Raw genomic sequence first — 22050 nt, 5'->3', positions numbered from 1 at the left:
ACAACTGTATGGCCTTAAACACCCAAAAGGAAAGTATAACCAAAGATTAAAGGGGCCAATATAATTTCTTAAGAGTTCATATGTATAGCTAAAGGCTACATAACAAGCAACAATGCCAGATAGGAGATACCTTCTTTTGAGTTGTTGGCCAGGGTGGCCAAAGGGACTCCCAGATTGTAACCCAGCATAGAACTGGGCAAATGAATACCAGACCCCAATCTTATCTAAAGGAATATTGACAACTGATTGCTGCTAGATGAGAAACAGCTGACCCTCCAAAACAAAGACCTCTACATAGACTGACTAGATTCACCACAAGGGCAAGTAGTGGGGAATGGCTGGGGGTGTGACAAAACAGAAGACAGTAGCAGGGATAGCAGAGTATAAGGGCTCTAGTAGGGGGAACGAGGCTATGGGAGGGTGCCATCTGGGAAGTGGGTATATAGATGAATAAGATGGTTTGGGATGTTCTGTGTGATACACACACACACACACAAATCAACAAATTTTAAAAAATGTATTTGAGGAGGATGCATGGAAATTTACGTCATGTTAATTAGTAGAGGTGATAAACATCACCACTGAAATCTACCTGATGACTTTATAGACATACACAGGTGCCAAGGATCCAAGTGCAACCGATTATGGCTAGTAATAATCAGATACATACAGATTAGAGATGTATATGCTAGCATCTCAGTGTTAGTAGCAAAAACAATGAGTCTTTCCTCAAGGAACAATATATTCTAAAATGAAACAGAGATCTCTCTTTTTTTGGGGGGGGGTCTTTTTGAGACAGGGTCTCCCTGTAGCCCCAGCTGTCCTGGATTCACTATGGAGACCAGGTTGGCCTCAAACTCACAGAGATCCTCCTGCCTCTGCCTCCCGAGTGTTGGGACTAAAGGCATGTGCCACCATGCCCCGCCTTTTTTAAAGGTTAAAAGCTCATTTAATTTTATGTCTTATAGGGTTTATATTGAGTACAATATTGTGTAACACTAACAATTCAACTGTAAACCTACAAATTTACAGCCAATTTTGAAAGAGACGCATCTTAGCTCTGGAAATTGTTACTGAATGTCAATGCTGTTGAAATGAAATGTTTCTTCTAAGTATGTGGTTATTTAATAAAAAAAAAAAAAAGATCCACTGCCTCTTGAGTGCTGGGATCAAAGGTGTGAGCCACCACACCTAGCCAAAAAAACCCTTTTTATCTTGACATAATTTCAAAAATAACAGAAAATTTCCAAAAAACCCCTATTTTCTACTTATCCTGAGTCTTATTTTCTGACGAACTTTCACACTTGTTCTTCCCTTGCATATTTTGTCCCCTGAATTGTTTGAAAATAAGGTGCAGACATGGTATTTCTTACCCTTAACTATTTAAGCATTTCATAATGAGGATATCCTCTCAAATAATCCATCCTCTTTATATTAGCTCGCAATAAACTTTCTGATGTTCAAGCCACCTTTTGGCTCTCTTATTGCAAAAACAAAACAAACAAAAGGCCTATTTGCTCACAGTCCAAGAAGAATAGTATTTTTCCTGTCCTTTTTACTCTGTTACAGGAAGAATTTAAAGGAATGGTGCAAGGGTCTTATAAAGTTATACAAAATGTCAGCACTCAAACCATAGGCATTAATCGGGTGGCCTTTAGGTCAAGTGACAGTTACCAGGCACCAGATACTGTGGCTAAGTGTTTTATATACATTTAATCCCTGTGCCTCATAAGGCAGATGCTACTCCCTCTACTCCAGGGATGATGAAATAACTTGCTCACCATTATAGAAGAAGAGTGGAAGAATGTGGATCTGAACCCAATGGTGCCTACTGGACACCATTTGTGGAGATACAATAGTGTGAGATGTTCTCTGAAGAAGCTGCATCTATGTGCATCCCTGTTAAATATCCTATAGATTGCTTGTCTGACCTTCACTGATTAGAACAATGTTGACTGTGGAGAGATGGAATGTTGTTAGGTTCACAGTCAAAATGATCTCTGGATGTTACAAGCCCCCTTTAGCCATTTACTTTAAATTCTGTATCTGCCCTAATATGCTCATGACTATTATATAAAATGGTCAACTTCTCAGAATGTCACTGTTTTGTAGAGTTCTAGCCTCCACCAACCTTAAAGCCAAATATAAGATAACAAATACAAGATAACCTGAAATATACAGAAGAGCTCTCCTCTAAGTTCTTGTGGCCTGCTCACCTGATATTTCCATGGTATCCGTATTAATTTATGACTTTCCTTATATATTCTGTGACTATAAAGATTCACATAACCACTTCCATATCTTTCAGAGTGACCTGAATCCAGGTTCCTTGGTCATGGCCACTCATTTTTACCAGGAATAATCTATTTTCTTATTTTAAAGCAGAATTCTTATTTTACATCAATAGTAGAATAGAACACCAGCTGTGGGTCACTCAGCCTGGGTTTGCAGAATGTCTTCACTACCTGCTAATTGCATATTACTTTCTCTTTTGATGCCTGTTTCTTCATATGTAAAAAGATGTGCCTATTCTCATGGAACTGATCAATGAAAATTGTATGCCTAATGCACGTAAAGGCTTAAAACTTGGCAAAAGGAAACCACAGTATTTTGTAAGTTCTGACGACCCCTGACGGGGTACATATGGATCCCACTTACTGCATGATCTCTGGTAGCATCTTTTGGCTTTTGCATGCTGGGGATAGAACATAGGTCATCATGCTTGCACAACACACGTTATTCACTGACACACTTCTCTAGACCTTTCAACAGCCCTTAAAGAAATTTAGGACTGGAGATATAGGTCAGTGTTAGAGCACTTACTTAGTATGTACGAGGGTTGGGTTTAATCCCTAGCATTGCCAAAATATAAAATAAATGAAATTTTATTTTTACCACTATATTATGAAATCACCATTTTCCTCATCTTATTTGAAAGAAGAATCCTAAAAAGAGGGGATTTAAAAGTTCACTAAAAGTTGAAATAATAGCATTAAAAATATAGAAACAAATCTTCACATAGATGGAACTGGTAAAAGAAAGGAGCCAGGGGCTCCTCTCAAACCCATATGACCCCTGAGGAACAGATCCTCAAATGACCTTAAGTGTAAATATAAATTGATTTATTTGAGCCAACTGCATGGTCTTAAACACCCAAAAGGAAAGTATAACCAAAGAGTAAAGTCATCAGTATATTTCTTTAAGAGGCCAAGGGATTACATTTCTCAGACATTTGGCTTAAGTCTATATAAAAAGTTATTTAGACAATTATTTCTCATTGATGATTTTGTTCTGAATCAGAAAGTAATGCTCAGATGTAAGACTTCAAATCTTGGTCTGCAATACTGTAGTGCCCATCTGTAGCTAAGGGAGACAACCAGCTCTTGTTCTAAAATGATAAATTTGTTTTCTCCCCCAATCTAGAAGCCTTTAAGAGGGAATGGACACTGATTCTAACCACTCCAACAGCTATCAAAATGCCTGAAAGCAAATCCTGAATCCATCACTCTAGAGTCCAGCCTTGGAAGACAAAAAGAAAAATGAGGAGGAACCCAACAGAGGGATGCTTTTGGAAGCTCTTGTCAAGAAATTCCAATGGACTGTCATATGAACATTTGAAAATTGCCCTGTTCTGACTTTTTTCTAGATCCCTGTCTAGAACTTGTAACGTTAATTACTGTTATCTTTACTTCTCCTTCACATCTCCTATTCACAATTCAAGGACTCCCTTTTCCCCTTAAAGATAAGAGTTACGCAATTTGGGAGTCTTTCAGATAGACCCACTGAAGAGGTACTCAAATTGCCTCACCCTGTGTCCCTGCTCAGCAAGGAAGAAGCCAGAGCAGTCTGTATCCTAATTTCCTATCTGCAAGTTGGGTAACCTCTTCAGAGGATGGTGTGATAAGAATAGGAGGTATGAGTTGGCTAGACAGTGAGTGTAAAAAGAACCTAAAGAAAAGTAACCAGTTTCTTGGCTAAAACTCACAATGTCCTTGGGCTTCTTAGAAATATACTCTGTTCCAAAGGCCAAAAATGTCGAAAGTATTTGGGAGCTCTTACCTATTCCTTAAAAGATTTTAAGGTTACCTCTTCAGAGGGCGGAATGTTAGAGTAGCTAAAAGAAGAAAGAGTACACGACGTTATCAAAAAAGTGATGGGGAGATACGGGAGGAGATGGAGGGGAGGGAATAGGCATGGATTTGATCAAAACACCTTATATGCCTATATGAAATTCTCAATTATTGTTTTAAAAAAATAGAAACAAAAAACACAGCAAATTAAAAGAAAATGCTATCTCTGGACTGCCCTTCGGTAAGTCACTGTCACTTTAATGCTAACTTTGAGTATTATCTGCTCTCTCTTCTTCCTTCTTCCTTCAAGCTCTGGTCTTTCTGGCTTCCTCTCTCCCAAACGCCTCCATTCCTAGAGGTATCCAAAGCCACACTGATTCCATTGCTCATTTTTACTGTTACCATCCTAGTTTAGAATTCATTCTCTGTTTACTATTTCAAGTCTTTCCTTTGCCAGACCATATCTTTGATTTTACTCATATTTAATAAAGATATTACTGACTACCTATTATGTGCCAGGTTCTGTGCTAGACATTTTCATATATAGAATCTCCTTCAAATCTCAAGTAACAAGGTACTTGTAGATGAGATGGGTTTAGACTTTGACTGAGATAATATTGCCAACAGGAGGCCTGGCTAAGACTCAAATCCAGTTCATAAGATCAGCTTTTAAAGCTTCCATAGCTTCTTCTACCTGGGAAAGAAACAGTTTAGCTCCTTTAAAAAAGTATTTTATTTATTATTTTTTTTAACGTGTATGAGTATATTGCCTGTATGCATGTAAGCAGACCCGTGTCATGCAATGCCCATGGAGGCCAGAAGAGGGTTGGATCCCCTGGAACTGGAGTTATGGATGGTTTTTAACTGCTATATGGGTGCTGGAACTGAACCCAGGTCCTCTGCGAGAGCAGCCAGAACTCTGAACTGCTGAGTCATCTCTCCAGCCCCACAGTTAAACTTCTCAGACTGCTATTTAAAGCTTTTATTCTTGTTTTACATAATTTTCCTATGCTACCATATTCTTTTAGCTGACTCAGACACATGGCTGTATCCTACTTGATATGCAGAATTCTCTCTTCATGGGGGCTTACACTATGCCTTCCACTTGAAATGCCCTCTGTGGCATCTCAAAATGCTATAGTTACTGTGAGGTTTGGCTTAAAATGTCACCTGTTTAGTATACTCTTTTCTGGTTTTCCCCACAGACTGTTACTCTCCTTCACCAGAAGCTCTTCCCAAAACTCTTACCACATTTCTACGCCAATAGTGATGCATGACATACATAGTGATGATCTATTTCTCTTGAAGAGAAGCAATCATACAATGACCTACACCTCATGTTGTTTCTCCCGTGTAATATTTACAATGTCTTACATTGACTTGCTCTGAAGTAAAATACATTTTAATGGAAGTTCCTACTCTTTCCCAGAATTCACAATCATACTGGACTGTAAGGAACCATTAGACAGCAAACTGCATCCCCTATTTTCAACTAAGATGAACTTTAAGGGTGGAAATGTTGCATAGGATTTACTATTAGAGCTAAAAGGCACTTGGTTTATTTAAGAAGGCAAATTATAAAACATTTCATATGGTTAAAATTTCATTGAGTCCCTACTGTATTTTCAAATGTTATCACACTGAACTAAACCAGAGTTTTCATAAAAAACTGACATTTTCAAAAAAGCTTTATTTCCTTTAATCTTTCTCTCCCTTTTGGTAAGATTAAGACTGCAAATGGCAAATGGTTAAATGGGCACCCCAAAATGCTACCTGAAAGGCATCTGGCCTTAAATAAACATACCAAAATACCAAGTCCTAGGCATCTGGCCTAATGTATTTAGAAGTGTCTGTCTCAGCTCAGATGCTCTTACTTCAAATTGCAGTTTTTACGTAGTGCTTTTCAATTCTTTGTAGGAACATTCAATGGTGTATAGATGAATCTGGACAATGTAGATTTATTCATTATACAACAAGGCTTCTAAAATTCTCCAAAACTAAAAAGGAAGTCAAAGTACAATTTTAAATCATGCTGTCATTTATTTGTTATATTGGATTATACACAGAGCATAATTCTTTCAATGTTTTTAGTACTGCCAGAAAAATATTTATAGCACTAGGTACTACATTTGTAAACTAAGATTCTCACACCATGTCTTCACGTAATATTCTGTCTTAGCTTGCATTTCAATTGCTGTAATAAAAACACTGACCAAAACCAATTTGGGGAGGAAAGGGTTTATTTTACCTCACATCTCCCAGGTCACAGTTCACCAATGAGAGAAGTCAAAACAGGAACTCAGGGCAGGAACCCAAGGCACAGACCATGGAGGAACACTGCTTACCCGCTTGTTCCCCAGGTCTGTGGGCAGCCTGTTTTCTTATACAACACAGGATCACCTGCCCAGGGATGGCATTGCCCACAGTGGGCTAGGCCCTCCCACATTACTCAACAAAGAATAAAATACCCCACAATGTGCACAAGGCCAATTCAATTGAAGTTCCCTCTTCCCAGGTAGGTCAACTTACCAACTAAAGCTACCTAGCACAAGCATTAAGTTTCTTTTGATGGATTTCTTCATCCTAAAGATTTTAATTCAGTTAAAACAAATGAGAGTTATAAAGGAAAAAGGAGTCCAAAGTGTGAGTAAAGTCATGCTGTAACCATGAAGACTGAAGAAAAAGTGGTAAGGGATTCTTAGCAGCCGATTTCTTCCCAGAAGTATTTCTTGAATGCCCAGAACAAATCAATCATGGTTATTGTAATAGAAGATACCAAAGGGGCTAAACTGATCAAATTATCACAGAAGTTATAACTATCCTATTCCAACTGTGACAAGTATTTACCAAGCAGTTTTGTGCTAGGTAGGAAAGAAAGTCGTTTCTCAGAGGAAATGACTGGTCACGTACTGACAAAGAAAGAGAAAACACCTGGGGCATCTACCCTAGGAATGACTAGCTGGTGACAGAACTGAGTTCCAACAGGAGACAGGATGAAACTCAGATACTAGCAAAAGGTTACTACCAACCTCAGCCCAGGGACAAAGTGAGGAAGTGGTACTGATAAGAGGCCAGGAACTGGAGTATCAAACAGAAGCTGAAAGAACAGCAGGCTTATCCTGTTAGAAGCACTAAGCCTGGGCCAAGGAGAATAAAGAACTGTCACAGAGGTTTCTGGTAGAGAAGAGAAAGAATACCCTGGCTTCTCTGGTCCACTCATAGAACAAGCAAAACTCTGAAGAATACAGATGTATGTGGAGAAATGAGTTGGGGGAAGGGTGCACACTTACCAGGATTGTGTTAAGAGAGTAATGTCAGTGTGAAGGAGTGAAAGTTGGCATACCTAAAGCTGAGACTGGAAGGGAAAAACAGAAAAACAGGTGTTATGAGGCAATTTCCACCTATCCTGGAGAGAAGCTTAGTAAGTAACAGGATGCTCTAAAAAAGTAAATCACAAGATGTCTCAAGGGAGGTAAACAACAGCATGTTCTGAAAACAAAGGGATGTTTTCAGGGAAAGTGAAGCACTCCTGTCCTTCAGGGAAGCTCATTAAGCTCAGGAAGTAAACAACTCAATAGCTTCAGAAGTTCCTGAAATTGACCAGATTCACTAGGCTTCTCCCTCCTTAAGCATATTTAAGTCCTTAGGACTTCAGAGAGGCATTCTGGGAGAAATGTAAATAGATTAGTAGCACTACCTGGAAGAAGCAGAGATGGCCACATACAGATATATGGAGGGGGTGGGGGCGGGGGAGGGGTATTCATCAGCTGAAAAGAGAGGGGGGTGATTAATGAGAACATACAAATGAAAAAAGTAAACAATAGGATGGTCAATACTGAGTAGGACACCAACTACAGAGCTGTGAAGATAAATCATGTCACTAATGATTTAATGCTGGTGAAAGAAAGTTCCCAAAAAGAACTGCATCTTGGACTGAATTTCCTGAAAGGCTGACTAACTGATTAGCACTCCAGAGATTGTGGAGTCTAGAATATTGTAGATCCAGAGAGCCTATTCACAAATCTAGGGACATCTTTAACCCCGTCAATAGCCACACCTTGCCTACCTGTTTCACAAGTAATATTCTGTGACTAATAAAATGTATTAACTTAGCAGACCACCAGGTCTCACCAACTGTTTTGATTGGTGAGACGTGGTAGTCTGCTAAGAATGTCATCAGATAGCATCTGAGACCTATAGTAGAAACCACTCCTCGCTTTGCTACAACCCGCCTACTGAATGTATCCAATGTATCTGAAAGGTGTCTTGATCTATGGCTTTTTTTTCTGTTACTATAAAAACACGTTTGCTGTTACCATGCTGGAACATGGAATTTGGGGTAACCTGAATCTGTGGTTCCTGGCCATGGTCATATTTGCCTCCAGGATAAACTATCTCTTACCCCTTTGCGGTGAGAGTTACGCTTTTGCGTTGACATGCTAATACTTAAAAGGTTTTGGAATTAGTGCAGGCAACATATCTGCTGATAGCATTTTTATATTATTGGTCTATTTTGCAATTGTTTAGTGAATCTGGAAGGCAGGGGAAAGATCTTTTAAGATCTGATTCACAAGGCTGGAGAGATGGCTCAGCAGTTAAGAGCACTGACTGCTCTTGCAGAGGACCCAGGTTCAATTTCCAGCATCTACATGGCGGCTACGAACTGTCCTTAACTCCAGTTCCAGAGGAATCCGAAGCCCTCTTCTGACCGCCACAGCTCTGCACAACACGGTATACTCACATACATGCAGGCAATACACTCATACACATCAAATAATAAAAAAAAAAAAATCTGATTCATAAAAATGATTGTCCCATTGCCTGCTAAAATCCCTGGGTGACTCCTTACTACTCCAAAAATGACAACTTCCTTGGTATGGCCAAGAAAGCCCTGCCTAGCCTGGTCCTTGCTGGTGTAGAACAATCATCCTGGTGAGATGTGAACAAACATCTATTTACCTCAGATAGGGAACCAATGACAGACCAAAGTAAAGATACCACCAAATCCCAGCTTGGTGAACCAGTGAGTTTTACAGGGGTTACGTACAGGAGCAGAAAAGACTGCAGAGACCAAATGAGCTGCCTGGAAAGGACACTCCAACCTGTTGAAATGCTTGCAGATTGTGCAGGGCACCCTTGAGCTCTTGAGAGCTGTCACCCAGAGGTTTCTCATACTACTTTCTAGTAAGAAGGCCCCTATGACCCAATTCTGACTGTGAGCTGGTAAGTACAAAACCCAAGATTTTATAAAAAGGCAATTAAGTAGGGGATGGCACAGTGGGTAAAGTACTAGCAGTGTAAGCATGAGGACATGAGTTTGAATCCTAGAATCTATATAACACCATGTGCAGTAGCAGGCAACTGTAACCCCAGTGCTCCTACCATGAGATAGGAAGCAAAGGCAGAATCTCAAGCTCACAGGCCGGCCAGCCTAGCTCATCCAGGGGTGAGCAACAAAGAAGAAAAGAAGGAGAGGCCTGGCTTCAAAAAAGGTGAAAGGCAGACTGACATCCATGGTTGTCCAACGTATGTACTGTGGCACACATGAGCCTGAATTCACACACAAACATGCTCTTGCACATATACATACACAACAAAACAGCATATAAGGACAAAAACAACTGATGGGCTGGGGAAGACAGTTCAGTAGAGAAAGTGCTTGCCATACAAACATAAAGACTGGAGTGTAAATCCCCAGCACAGAACTCACATAAAAAGCGGAGCAGATGTGTGGGCACTTTTAATCCCAGCACTCAGGAGGAAGAGGAAGGGGATCCCTAAGGAAAGCTGGCTCGCTAGAGTATCCAGAATTGGTGAGCTTTGAGTTCTGTGACAGACCCTCTCAATAAAGTATACAGTGACTGAGGAAGACATCCAGTATCAACTTTGGGTCTCCACACATACTCAAACATACAACACACACACATGTAAAACAAAACTTGGCTGATACCTGTCATTGGCCTGACTTGGACTTCATCCTTTTGAATGGTGAAAACTCAGGGATGCATTAGACATCTTACCACCATGAAAACAAAACTTTATGCTAATGATGATGAAGGCAGGCTTGGATCCTTGATTACTGTAATGTTTTAAAAGCTCAAATATCAAACTACCAAAGGAAGAGCCATGCCTGGTGCACACCTGTAATCTCAACTACTCAGTTTATGTAAGTAATGACAAGTTTAAACTCAGCCTTAGATTTGAGATATCAAAGCAGAAAATAATTAAAAAAAAAAAAGGGCAGGCGATAAGGTTAGCATGTGTGAGATACTGAATTGGATCCCCAGTATTAGGGGTGCTAGGGTATAGAGAGGGAGAGAGTGGGGGGAGGGGGTGGGAGAGAGAGAGAGAGAGAGAGAGAGAGAGAGAGAAAGAGAGACTGACTTCATGAAATTCACGGCAATTAGTGACTAAATTTATTGAACAAATTTTTAAAAATGGATTTAGCTGGGTATGGTAGATCACACCTTTAATCTTAGCACTCTGAAGGCAGAGGCAGATGGATCTTTATGAGATAGAAGCCAGCAAGTTCCAGGTCAGCTGGGAGACCCTGTCTCAAAAAACCAAAACACACACACACACACACACACACACACACACCAACAAAAAGCAGAAACAAAAGGGATTTAAGCTTCAAGACTGTATTTATACAAAGACCACTTTCTAAGTTCATTAAATGAATTAGTATATTTAATATTTTCCACACAAATTTCCAATATATCCCAAAGAATCAAACTATTTCCTAATGGTTTATGCTGCTTTCAAAAACACAGTATTTTTTTTCCTTAGGATTACTAAATCCACACAATTTCAATTTATTAGCTTGTGCTGGATGGATAGCTTTAGTGTCAACTTGACACACCTGGGTTGAGGGAGCCTCAATTGGGGAACTGCCTCATTGGACTGGCCTGTGGCCATGTCTGAGGGGCATCTTCTTGATGAGTGATGTGGGAGGACCCAGCCCACTGTGGGTGGTGCCACCCCTGGGCAGGTGGGCCTGTGTTGCATAAGAAAGCAGGCTGAGCAGGGGCCAGAGGAGCAAGCCAGTAAGCAGCATTCCTCCATGGCCTGTGCTCCAGCTCCTGCCTCCAAGTTCCTGCACTGAGTTCCTACCTTGGGCTCCCTGATGAACTGTGACCGGGGAGATGAAAGATTTAAATAAACCCTTTCCTCCTCAAGTTGGTAGTGGTCAGAGTGTTTTGTGATAACAATGAAGAACTAAAACATAGCTGTAGAACTACTGTTGACGTTTTCAACACTTGATATAATTAGTAATTTAGAATTTTCTTGAATTACTACTATAATTCGTAACTTAAAATTCTTTCTTGAATAATGATTCAAGACTAAAGTTGTACTAACCTTTGCTACAAAATATTAAAGCTGTCTAATCTCTTATCTTTGCACATAAAATAAAGGAAACTGAAAATGCCAACAGCAATGGCAAGTTATAAGCAACTCAAAGTAAAGCCAAAATTTAATCGGACAGAACAATAATGCTTTCTCATGTAATTACGTATTTCAGTACAAACTCTAAAACTGGTTATTTTATTCCTTGGAGAAGCTACTTCAAATTGCATGAACTTAAATTTGAGACAGGAGTAGCTGGAAGGAAAGAAGAAGGGAGGGAGGGGGAAGAAAGGAGAAATAGAGAAACAGAAAAGTGTGGGAAAGGGGGGGAGGAAGGGAAGGAGGGAGATAAAGAGAATGAAGGTGGGGGAACCCAACCAATGCTGGGGTGGGGAGATGGCTCAAGTTGGTAAAGTGCTTGCTATGCAAGCATGAAGAACTGAGTTTGGATCCCCAGCATCCACATGATGGCTGAGCATGGCAGTGTGGGTCTCTAACCCCAGTACTGGGACAGAGACAGGCAGATCCTTTGAAGCTCACTGGTAAGCCAATCTAGATAAAATGTGAACTCAGGTGGTGAGACCATCTGTAAACAAGGTGGAGATCGGCAGGAAAAGATACCTGACGTTGACCTCTGGCCTCTACACATACATGCACAGGAAAGCACACCTGCAGAAACATGTGCCTGCATACACACAAACATGTAACATAACACACGCATACACACACACACACACACACACACACACACACACACATACACACACACAGGAAACTTTCTTTAATCCTCTACACTGACCATGTTCAAAATTTACAACAGCTCTTACCTACTACTTTCTTAATCCTTTGCCAGTATAATTTCATTTCTGTGTTCCCAACAGTCACTACATAAAGGAACATTCATGCAAATGCTCCATGGTTTTATATTAAAACTCAACAACGTTTTGACTGCTACCCTGAAATACTGGGAACATACTTATAGTAAAAAATTACTGTTCTTCTGAAATTCAAATTTGACTAAATACCCTGAGTTCTCCTGGTCAAGCCTGCTCCAGGCTCTCTCTTTAGAGGCCTTCCCTACTATCACCAGAGCTAATGTATCCCCTTTGTCATAATCCTGTTTTCTTCAGAGTACTTGTCAACCTCTGGAGACAGCTGCACCCACTTTCCTGGTTTACTGGTTGAATGCTCCTCCTCTAATCTGGAGTGTTAAGTTCTAGTTCGCTCCCACCACCCCAGTCTTCTGCTATACCCCATTTCTGGCCCATGTCAGTCCCACAAGAGCAGTGATAATTCTTGTCTTGAACTGCTTCTCCAGCATCTGAAACAGTGCCCAGCACAAAGTAACTGTTCATAACATACTGCTTAATGAAGGAATGCTCTGAATTCACATGCCTTCTGAAGTGTTTAGTAAAATTATTTTCTTTTACGGGTTGGGGTGAGGGCTCAATTGGTAAACTGCTTGCCTTGTCAGCATGAGAGATCTGAGTTTGACCTCCCAGAACCCAGGGGGGGGGAAAGCCAGGCATGAGGGGTGGGAGAGGAGAAGATAACCTGGTGTGCTTCAAACCAAGGAGAGAACCTGTCTCAAAAAACAAGGTGGGTGACAACTAAGGAATTTTAGCCAAGGATATCTTCTGGGCTCCACATGTATGTTCATACACATGCTTTGGAACAACACACAGGAATACACAAGCAAATACACATGCATGAATTATTTCCTTCTGATTCCTTACCTGAAACAATGTTAAAGTTCTGAAAGGAAAGCTAATTAGATTTGTTTCTTATGCAGACAGTCTGTATATTAACTGGCTTCAGGTGATCTATTTTATTACTAATGTTGCACTGTTAGCAAGACAAATAACTGTTCAGAATTATTTCCTTATGACCAACAATACAAGAATACAAAAATACTAATTAAAAGCATGCTTACAGAATATACATTACACAAATGTAAAACTACCCATTTTACCGTCTTAATAGAACTCCTTTGTTTTTCTTCCCAAACACCACTGCTCAACTCAAGTGTGCAATGAATATTTGCTTCTCTGTCATAGGATCCAAAAATGAGTAACCTGCAGTACAAAAATAAAACAGGGAGAGTGCTACACCAGCTACAGGCAATAGGTATTTTCTTTCTGGTAATTATAAAAAGAAGTAATATATCACTCTATCACTATGTTAAAAACAAGCAAACAACAAAACTAAATCAAACTTTTCTCACACCCTCTAGTGGAAAGTAAAGTAAGGCTCAAGTCAGATGGAAGTCCCTGGATGCACTGGTTTTCAGTAGCTAAGAAAAAGAAAGAGAGAGAGGGAGGGGGGGGGAGAGAGAGAGAGAGAGAGAGAGAGACTGAGACTTATTCATTAGGTAAAACAAGTGAACAAATATTTATATGTAGTAAGCAAACTAGAGATTTTCAAAACAGACTGCCAAATTTAAAATAAAAACAAGTTATGGAGTGATGCATACAGGTACAAGATCTCTGTAAAAAAAAATCAAATATGCAGAAGTATACTGCAATTGAGTATGAACACACACACCCACACACACACACACACACACGCACACCCACACTCCACCACTTAATATAACCCTAGACAAAATATTTACTTTTCTTAACCTACTTCCCTTGCTGAAAATGTTAGACAAAAACAGGATTACTTACCTTTGAGAAAGAACTATTTTTAGAAGAAAAGAAGACAGTATACATAAACCACTTAGCATACTGCCATGCAAACAGTAAGTGCTCAAAAAATGTTTATTTCTTTCCCTATCTTGAAAACAACTGTTAAAGAATAATGGCACCACCTAATTCACACTTAATATTCAGTTCTATAAAGGACATCTCAGGTCTAATGCTGAGGTGACAGAAAATGTTATTACTGAAGAGCACCTATGAGTCCAACGTCTGCATTTTCTATCCTCAGAATCAGACTGTAATCAGGCAGCCTGTCTGTGGAGTAAGGTCATGACTAGCTTTAGCATTTATCAGCATTTTAACTGCTATTCTACTACTTCGTTGCTATGTAAAGTGTCTGGATAAGAATAACATAATGAAGCCGGACATGGTGGCATACACCTTGAATCCCAACACTTGGAGGCAGAGGCTGGAGGATCTCTATTGTGAGTTTGAGACCAATCTGGTCCACATAGCGAGTTCCAGGCCAGCTGGGGTTACAGGAATTTTTTTTTTTTTTAAAAAAAAAAAAAAAAAAAAAAAAAAAAAAAAAAAGAAGAAGAAGAAGATTTTGAGAAAATTGTGTTCTAAGTTTGGAGACATCAAGCAAGATCCCCCATCATGTCCAATCTCAGGAGCTGGCTTCATAAACTGATAAGCCTGAATAAACTTAAGAGGGAGGGTCCCTAAATTTAAATCTGTAAGGATCTTAAAAGAGAATTTAACTTAGTGCCTAACAACCTATTACCAAAAAAGCAGACAGGCCAAATATATTCAGAGGATTCATAATTTGCAAAGTGCAGACCTCAGCACAACTAGCCCCTTCATTCACCGAAGCTCTACTGCCATCGTCTGTTCAGAGAGTAAAAGACTTCAGGGCCTTCATCTTCAGGCAGAGAAGTCTGTGCACCAGCAGATGTCTCCAAACCCCAGACAGACAGGCTCAGGAGTCAAGATCTAGAAGCAGAATTCTCAGAACTCTCCTTGAAATCATAAGTTATTCTACATTTTTCCATACTGCTTTAAAAAGGCTTTTTAAAATAATGCAGCTTATAATAAAAAATTAACTCAAAATGGCCACATTGCTAAATTAAAAAAAAAAACTGTAAAACACAGAAGAAAATACAAATCTTTTTGTTCTGAGACTAGGCTATGCTTTATTATCATGCAAAATGCTTAAGTATCAAAAGAAAAATTAGAAATTAGGCCTTTTTTTGTAAGGTTGGGAATTCTCGGTGGCAGAGCACCTGCCTCATGAGTATAAAGCCTTGCAATGGGACCTGCTAGCACGGGGGAGAAATAGAAACAAAACCAACAAAACCCCTAAGGAAATTAATTTTTTTATACTTCAAAGGGTACTACTATGACATAAATGACTGAGGCAATCTCCAGAATGAGAGAAAATATTTTCAAATTATCAACTTGGTAAAGGGTCAAATACACAGGAGAAAAAAAATGGTACAGCTTAACAATAGAAAGTAAAATAACCCAATTTTAAAATAGGCAAGGTATCTGAATGGGCATTTCTTCAAAGATAAAAAAATGGCCAGTAAGCACACAAAAAGATGTCTAACTTATTAACCATAGGAGTAATTCAAATCCAAATCACTTCAAGACCACTAGAATGGCTATAATTTAAAAAAAAATTAAGTCAGCAACAGATATTGTTGAGGATGTGGAGAAACTGGAATCTTCATACACTGCTGGTCGAAATGCAAAGTAGTAGTCATTTTGAAAAAGTTTGGCAGTTGCTTAAAAATTTAATATATGACTTAGCAATTCTACTCCAAGAAAGCATTTATTTACACATGAATGTTCACAGAAGCATTATTCGAAATGGACCCAAAGTGTTAACAGCTTAAATGTCTATCAAATGATGAATAGGTTAAATAAAATATGGCATAATCAAACGAGGAAATACTACTCAGCAATAAGATAAAGTACTTAGTAGAGCATGCTGCAACATGGATGAAATTTGAAGGACTGTTACGTCAAATAAGCCAGTCACAAATGAACTCATCACATAACTCCATTTACATGAAAAGTTTGCAATAGGCAAATTTAATGACAAAAACCAAACTCATGTGTAAAGCAAAAATTGCAGGAGGCCACTATTTTGAACTGACATCCTCCACTAGGCTCCAATGACTAGACTACTAAACCAAAATGGAGTCACTCTTGTTAAAGGTCACATGATCAGGGCAGGGGAGGTGATGGATGACTCAACTGGTAAAGTGCTTACTACACAAGCATGAGGACTGAGTTTGGATTCTTGTTACCCTCATAAAAGGTGATTCAATGCTTATCAATAATGCTTCCTCATGAAGCTCCAGGCCAGGAATGCAAAAGGTCACAAATGGCCAAAATGTAGAGACTAAGAGTCTGCAGTGTGTGGGTCCTTGGAGAGCACTCCTATTCAAAGTCCAGCCACCCAGGGCTCAGGGTCAGAAAGATTGTAAGAGCCAGGGAGGTGCATGACCATATGGAAACAGTCCTACAGGCTCCTGGGACTCTTCTCATATGAACTTACAGCAATGATGTCAGTATGCACAAGACCCATGCAAACCTAAGCAGACAAAACCTGAGCAGCACAGAACTGTGGAAATGAGTAGTACGCCCCAATCTTAGTTGAAAAATTATTGGCAGCTGATTACTGCTGGGTAAGAAAGAGCTGATCTTAAAGTGAGGGACTCTAGATAGGTTGACTAGATCCCAGTGGATGAACTTGTATGAGGGACATCTGGAGAACTAACTTTACATGATAGGCCTTAGCACAAATGACAGAATGTATGAGCTGGGGGGACGGGGGGCCATGGGAGGTTGCCAAAGGGGAAGGGGGTATAAAGATGATTTTCTGTATGAAATACACAAAAATTCAATAAAAAAACTTTTTAAAGGTGGGAGTAGTGGAGTGTGCCTATAACCCCAGCACTGGGGGACTGGGGGACTGGGAAACTAGGAAACACACAGAAAACGTGGACCCTGGGGGCTGGCTGGCCAGCTACTCCAGCTAAATTGATGAGCTCCAAGTTTGGTGAGAGATCCTGTCTCAAAAAGTAAGGTAGACAACAACAGAGGCAAGACACTTATCATCCATTCGAGTCTCCTCCACATAGCCTCATGTGGGAGAAGAGTACATACAGAGACACAGACAGACAGACACACACATGCACACACTATAAAATGTCACATAATCAAACTCAAACTTTAAGGAAAGGGACATATTTCCAAACAGACATTTCCTGAAAAGAGATCTCAGTCTATCTCTGTCGGCAAAATAAGCAAATCCCCTTCAATCTTTACAAAAAAAGTAATCCAAAGTAATCTAATGTTAGTCAGTTTTCTTCCTATTCTGCTTTGTTCCAACTTTACGAAACTCAGCTGTTCAGCTATTGTCCAGTTGGCATGTTCAAATTATTTTATAGAATGGGTACCAAGCTAACTCATGAATTCAAACAAAAGCCAATTGGATCTACAACTAAATTTGGCACAGTTATGTTTTCTGATATGTGGCTATTTTGAGCTAGAAAGAAGCAGAATTAGAGGAGAATGAAGGTAAGGTTATGCAGTTCTTTGAGAGGGACTATTTCCTTATGGTAATGTCTATTTACATTGACAATATCAATATAAATTACATTGCAGTATCAATATAAATACATCAAAAGGTTGAACTGTGTCCAGTCTACAAAGAGGAGGGTCAACACAGAGGAAACATTTCTTCCATGCTTCCAAGCGAAGCCAGCCATGGTATGAAGGTAAGGTTATGCAGTTCTTTGAGAGGGACTATTTCCTTATGGTAATGTCTATTTACATTGACAATATCAATATAAATTACATTGCAGTATCAATATAAATACATCAAAAGGTTGAACTGTGTCCAGTCTACAAAGAGGAGGGTCAACACAGAGGAAACATTTCTTCCATGCTTCCAAGCGAAGCCAGCCATGGTTGAGGAGCCAGGGGCTCCTCCCAATCCCATGTGACCCCTGAGGAACAGATCCTCAGACAGCCTTAAGAGTAAAAATAAATTGGTTTATCTGGGCCAACTCCAGGGTCTTAAACACCCAAAAGGAAAGTATAACCAAAGATTAAAGGGGTCAATATAATTTTTTAAGAGTTCATATGTATAGCTAAAGGCTATATAACAAGAAACAATGCCAGACAGGAGATACCTTCCGTTGAGTTGTTGGCCAGGGTGGCCCAAGAAACTCCCAGACAGCAATCCAGTATAGAACTGAGTAAATGAACAGCAGACCCCAATCTTATTTAAAGGAATACTGACAACTGATTGCTGCTGGATGAGGAACAGCTGGTCTTCCCAAAACAAGGCTCTCTAAGATAGGTTGACTAGATTCAGTGGATGGACAAGCACTGGGGAACGGCTGGGGGCACTGAAAACACAGTAGATGTAACAGGGGTGACAGTAACAGGGATGACAGAGTATATGGGCTCCAGTGGGGGGTGGGGGAGGCTGTGGGAAGGTACCATTTGGGAAGTGGGTATATAGATGAATAAGATTGCTTGGGATATACACACAAAAAATCAACAAATTTAAAAAAATGAGTTATATCTGAGGAAGAAGCATAAAAATTTACTTCATGTTAATTAGTAGAGGTGATAAACATTACCACTGAAGTCTACCTGATGACTTTATATCCATACTCAGGTGCTAAGGATCCGAGTATAATGGACTATGACTAGTAATAATCAAATACATAGAGATTAGAGATGCATGTGCAAACATCTAAGTGTTGGTAGCATTAAAAATGAGTCTTTCTGTAGGAAACAGTATATTTCAAAATGAAATGGAGATCTTTCTAAAGGTTAAAAACTCATTGAATTTTATGTCTTACAGGGTTTCTACTCAATTCAATACTGTATAACTGTATTAATTCAACTGTGAACCTAAAAATTTATAGCCACTTTTGAAAGAGATGCATCTTTGCTCTGGAAATTGTTATTGAATATGTTAAAGCGGTAAAAGAATGCTTCTTCTAATCATATGGTTATTAAATAAATTTTAAAAAAAAGAAATAGGGAGACTATGAGAGCTATTTGGAACAGGAGATAGATCTACTAAACAGAAAGTCCAGAAAGTGGAGAAACAAATGGTTGGAGACACCTCAGTCAGTAGGATGCTGTCCTTACAATCACAAGGACTTCAGTTAAATTCTTCAGCACACTTAAAAAAAAATAAAAAAATAAATGAAAAAAGAAAAAGATGTATCAGAAATATCTCTACAAAGCTGTTTTAAAGAAAACCAAATGAGTGTTGTTTTATACAGCTATGTGGGTACTGAGAACCAAACCTGGGTCCTCTGCAAGAGCTTCAAGTGCTCTTAACCACTGAGCCATCTTCCAGCCCCCTCCACCTTTTTAAAAAATTTTTTTGAGACAAGGTCTCCCACTGAACATGAAACATACAGTTTCAGTAAAGCTAGGTGACCAGCAAGATCTCAGGATCTGTCTCCATCCTACAGTGCTGGGGTTTTAGGTATGTAAAGCTATGCCCAGTTTTTAAGTAAGTGCTGGAGATTCAAACTCAGGTCCCTGGAGCACTCTTACCCACTGAACCATTTCCTCAGACTCTGTAACTTGGTTTTGATGTTATACGGGCTTGCATTTCAGAGACTGTCTTCAGTCTCAGAACAGACTTGGACCTTGGACTTCTAAACAGCTGTGGAAGTGTTAAAAGACTAGGGAAACTTTTGAAGTTGGAGTGAATGTAAAGTGGGACTGAATACATTTTATATTATGGATAAGAGGTAGAAGATTATGGCTTAAAAGTGTTGTGTTTGAATGCTAGTGCTCAAAACTCTCAAGTCTACATGATTTCCACTTTATACGACCTCCTAGAGCATACAACTCTGACAATCTTAAAGAACACTCTCTTTTCTATTAATATTCCGCATTTAATTCATTAAGAAAAATCATCCTCAAAATTTTTAACAGGTAATTTCAATTAAAAACCTTCATGCGTAGAATGCAGTGATATAAAGGGGCAAAGGGGAACATTAGAATAGAAAAGGTTAAATGGGGGTGGGGAATGGGAGGGCAGGGCAGAGAAGGGTGTATAGGGAGGGATAAGTAACACTAAAGGCCTTTTGAAAAAGCCACATGGAAACCTACCACTACAGAAGCTTCTTAAAGTATATACATATATATCATAAAATGAGATTAAAAGGAGTTATCCTATAACAGGGGAACATTGCCCTTTCTAGGTATGACAGGCTAATGAAAAGAAGGGGAAAAAAATGCCAGGAATGGACCTCCCTCTCTTAAAGTCATTGACCGGGGTCCCATAGACCCTCAAACAATACTGGCCATTGCCTCTGCTCTTGGTTACCCACCCAGAACTGTATAGTAAAACCCTATTACTGAAGATACTACATACATAAGCTATAGAAGAAACGAGGAGAAATCAAGACAGTGCTGACTTTAGAGCCTCATCTCTATCAACTAGCATTCATAGTGCTAGAAGGTGCTGTGCAAGCTACCTGAAGGAAAAGGCAGTCACCATCCTTATTCAGCTGTGAATCCTCTGGACTACAATAACAACTGACCTGGCAAGGTATGCACACTAGTGCAATAGGGGCACAAATATTACGGGAGTAATCAACCACTCTTTAATTGGCTTTAAGGTCTGCTTTGTGGGATGGAGCCCACACCTGGCATTAATATTGGGCTTAGGAACACAGGCTAGACAGGTCACAGGACATAGGGGAAAACCTAATACTAGCTTTATACGAAATAATTGTCATATTAAAGTGACTTTTTAAATATTTTTATGTATATGTGTGTATTGTCTGCATATAGCTAAGTGCACCCATGTCGTGTAGTGCCCGCGGAAGATGGAAGAGGCTATTGGATACCCTAGGGCTGGAGTTATGGACAGTTGTTAGCTGCCATGTGGATGCTGGGATCTGTATAATAAGGGGGGATGAGGGGAGAGGAGGGGGTCTAAATACTATCAAATTACATTATATAAAAAGTGCAAAAATTCAAGAAAAAATGTAAAAAAATTATAAATATTAACAGTTGTAAATAAAGGATACTGAATGTTTTAGTACACCTAGCTATAAATAGTAAGTATATTAAGGAAAGACAAGTGTAAGCCAAACTATTTGAAATAGTTTTCAACAGGTTCATAAAGTAAAATCACTTGAAAGACTCCCTTTAAATTTGAAATATCAAATACAATGGATATTTTTCTCATAAGAATGAAAATATCTGAAATATTACTTAATACAAGTTATAGCAAGGTCAAGGGGGAAAGTTGGAACATTGTAAAGTTTGATACTCTAAAGAAACCAAATTTGACAGATTCTGTAATGTCTTTTTTTAAGTTGGTCAATAAGGACAGAATTGTCTTCTGCTTTGAAAAGGATTAAAGTCAAATACAAAGAAATTTTAAAAAAGAACATTTTTCTATTAAGCCTGAAATTACATCAAAATAAACAGTTAAAAAACATCTCATGTATCTTGGGGAAACATTAGTGGAAGTTCTTTTACCATTTATTTTTATTCATGTACATGTGCCTAAAGAGGCCAGAAAAGGGTGTCAGACTCCTTGGAACTGGAGTTACAGTCAGTTGTGAGTCACATGACATGAGTGCCGGGAACTGAATTGGGTTGTCTGGAAGAGCAGCAGGTGCTCTTTATCATGGAGCCATCATCTCTCCAGCCTCTGGAAGTTCTTGGGGGTTTTTTGGTTTTAGTTTTGTTTTTTATTTAAACTTCATTCAAGGTCGAGTTCTAAAAAATGTAAGAATGAACACTGATAAAAATATTAAGTTAAAAACTGTATCAGTAAATGATCCACATGGCATAAGCATGTGGACATGTTTTAAAAGGTCTTTCCCAAACAGGAGAAATGTATGTATGTACAAATACTAAAAATCCACAAAATTTCAACTTAATCACAGTATGGCAATTCAGAACTACTTACATAT

At 39.2% G+C, this 22050-nt stretch overlaps 1 protein-coding gene across 1 annotated transcript in view; it reads right to left on the bottom strand.

Annotated features, from left to right (window-relative positions):
- Pdzd8 (PDZ domain containing 8) overlaps positions 1-22050 on the bottom strand; it is a 71842-nt gene that overhangs the window by 16795 nt on the left and 32997 nt on the right. The window contains exon 3 of the mRNA XM_008827328.2: positions 13390-13492. Coding sequence (XP_008825550.1) covers positions 13390-13492 — 103 coding nt within the window. The remainder of the gene's footprint in view (positions 1-13389; positions 13493-22050) is intronic.

Source organism: Nannospalax galili, unplaced genomic scaffold, assembly GCF_000622305.1.
Source record: "Nannospalax galili isolate Female #2095 unplaced genomic scaffold, S.galili_v1.0 scaffold31, whole genome shotgun sequence".
In the NCBI taxonomy this organism is placed as follows: domain Eukaryota; kingdom Metazoa; phylum Chordata; class Mammalia; order Rodentia; family Spalacidae; genus Nannospalax; species Nannospalax galili.
This window is presented reverse-complemented; position numbering and strand designations above follow the sequence as displayed.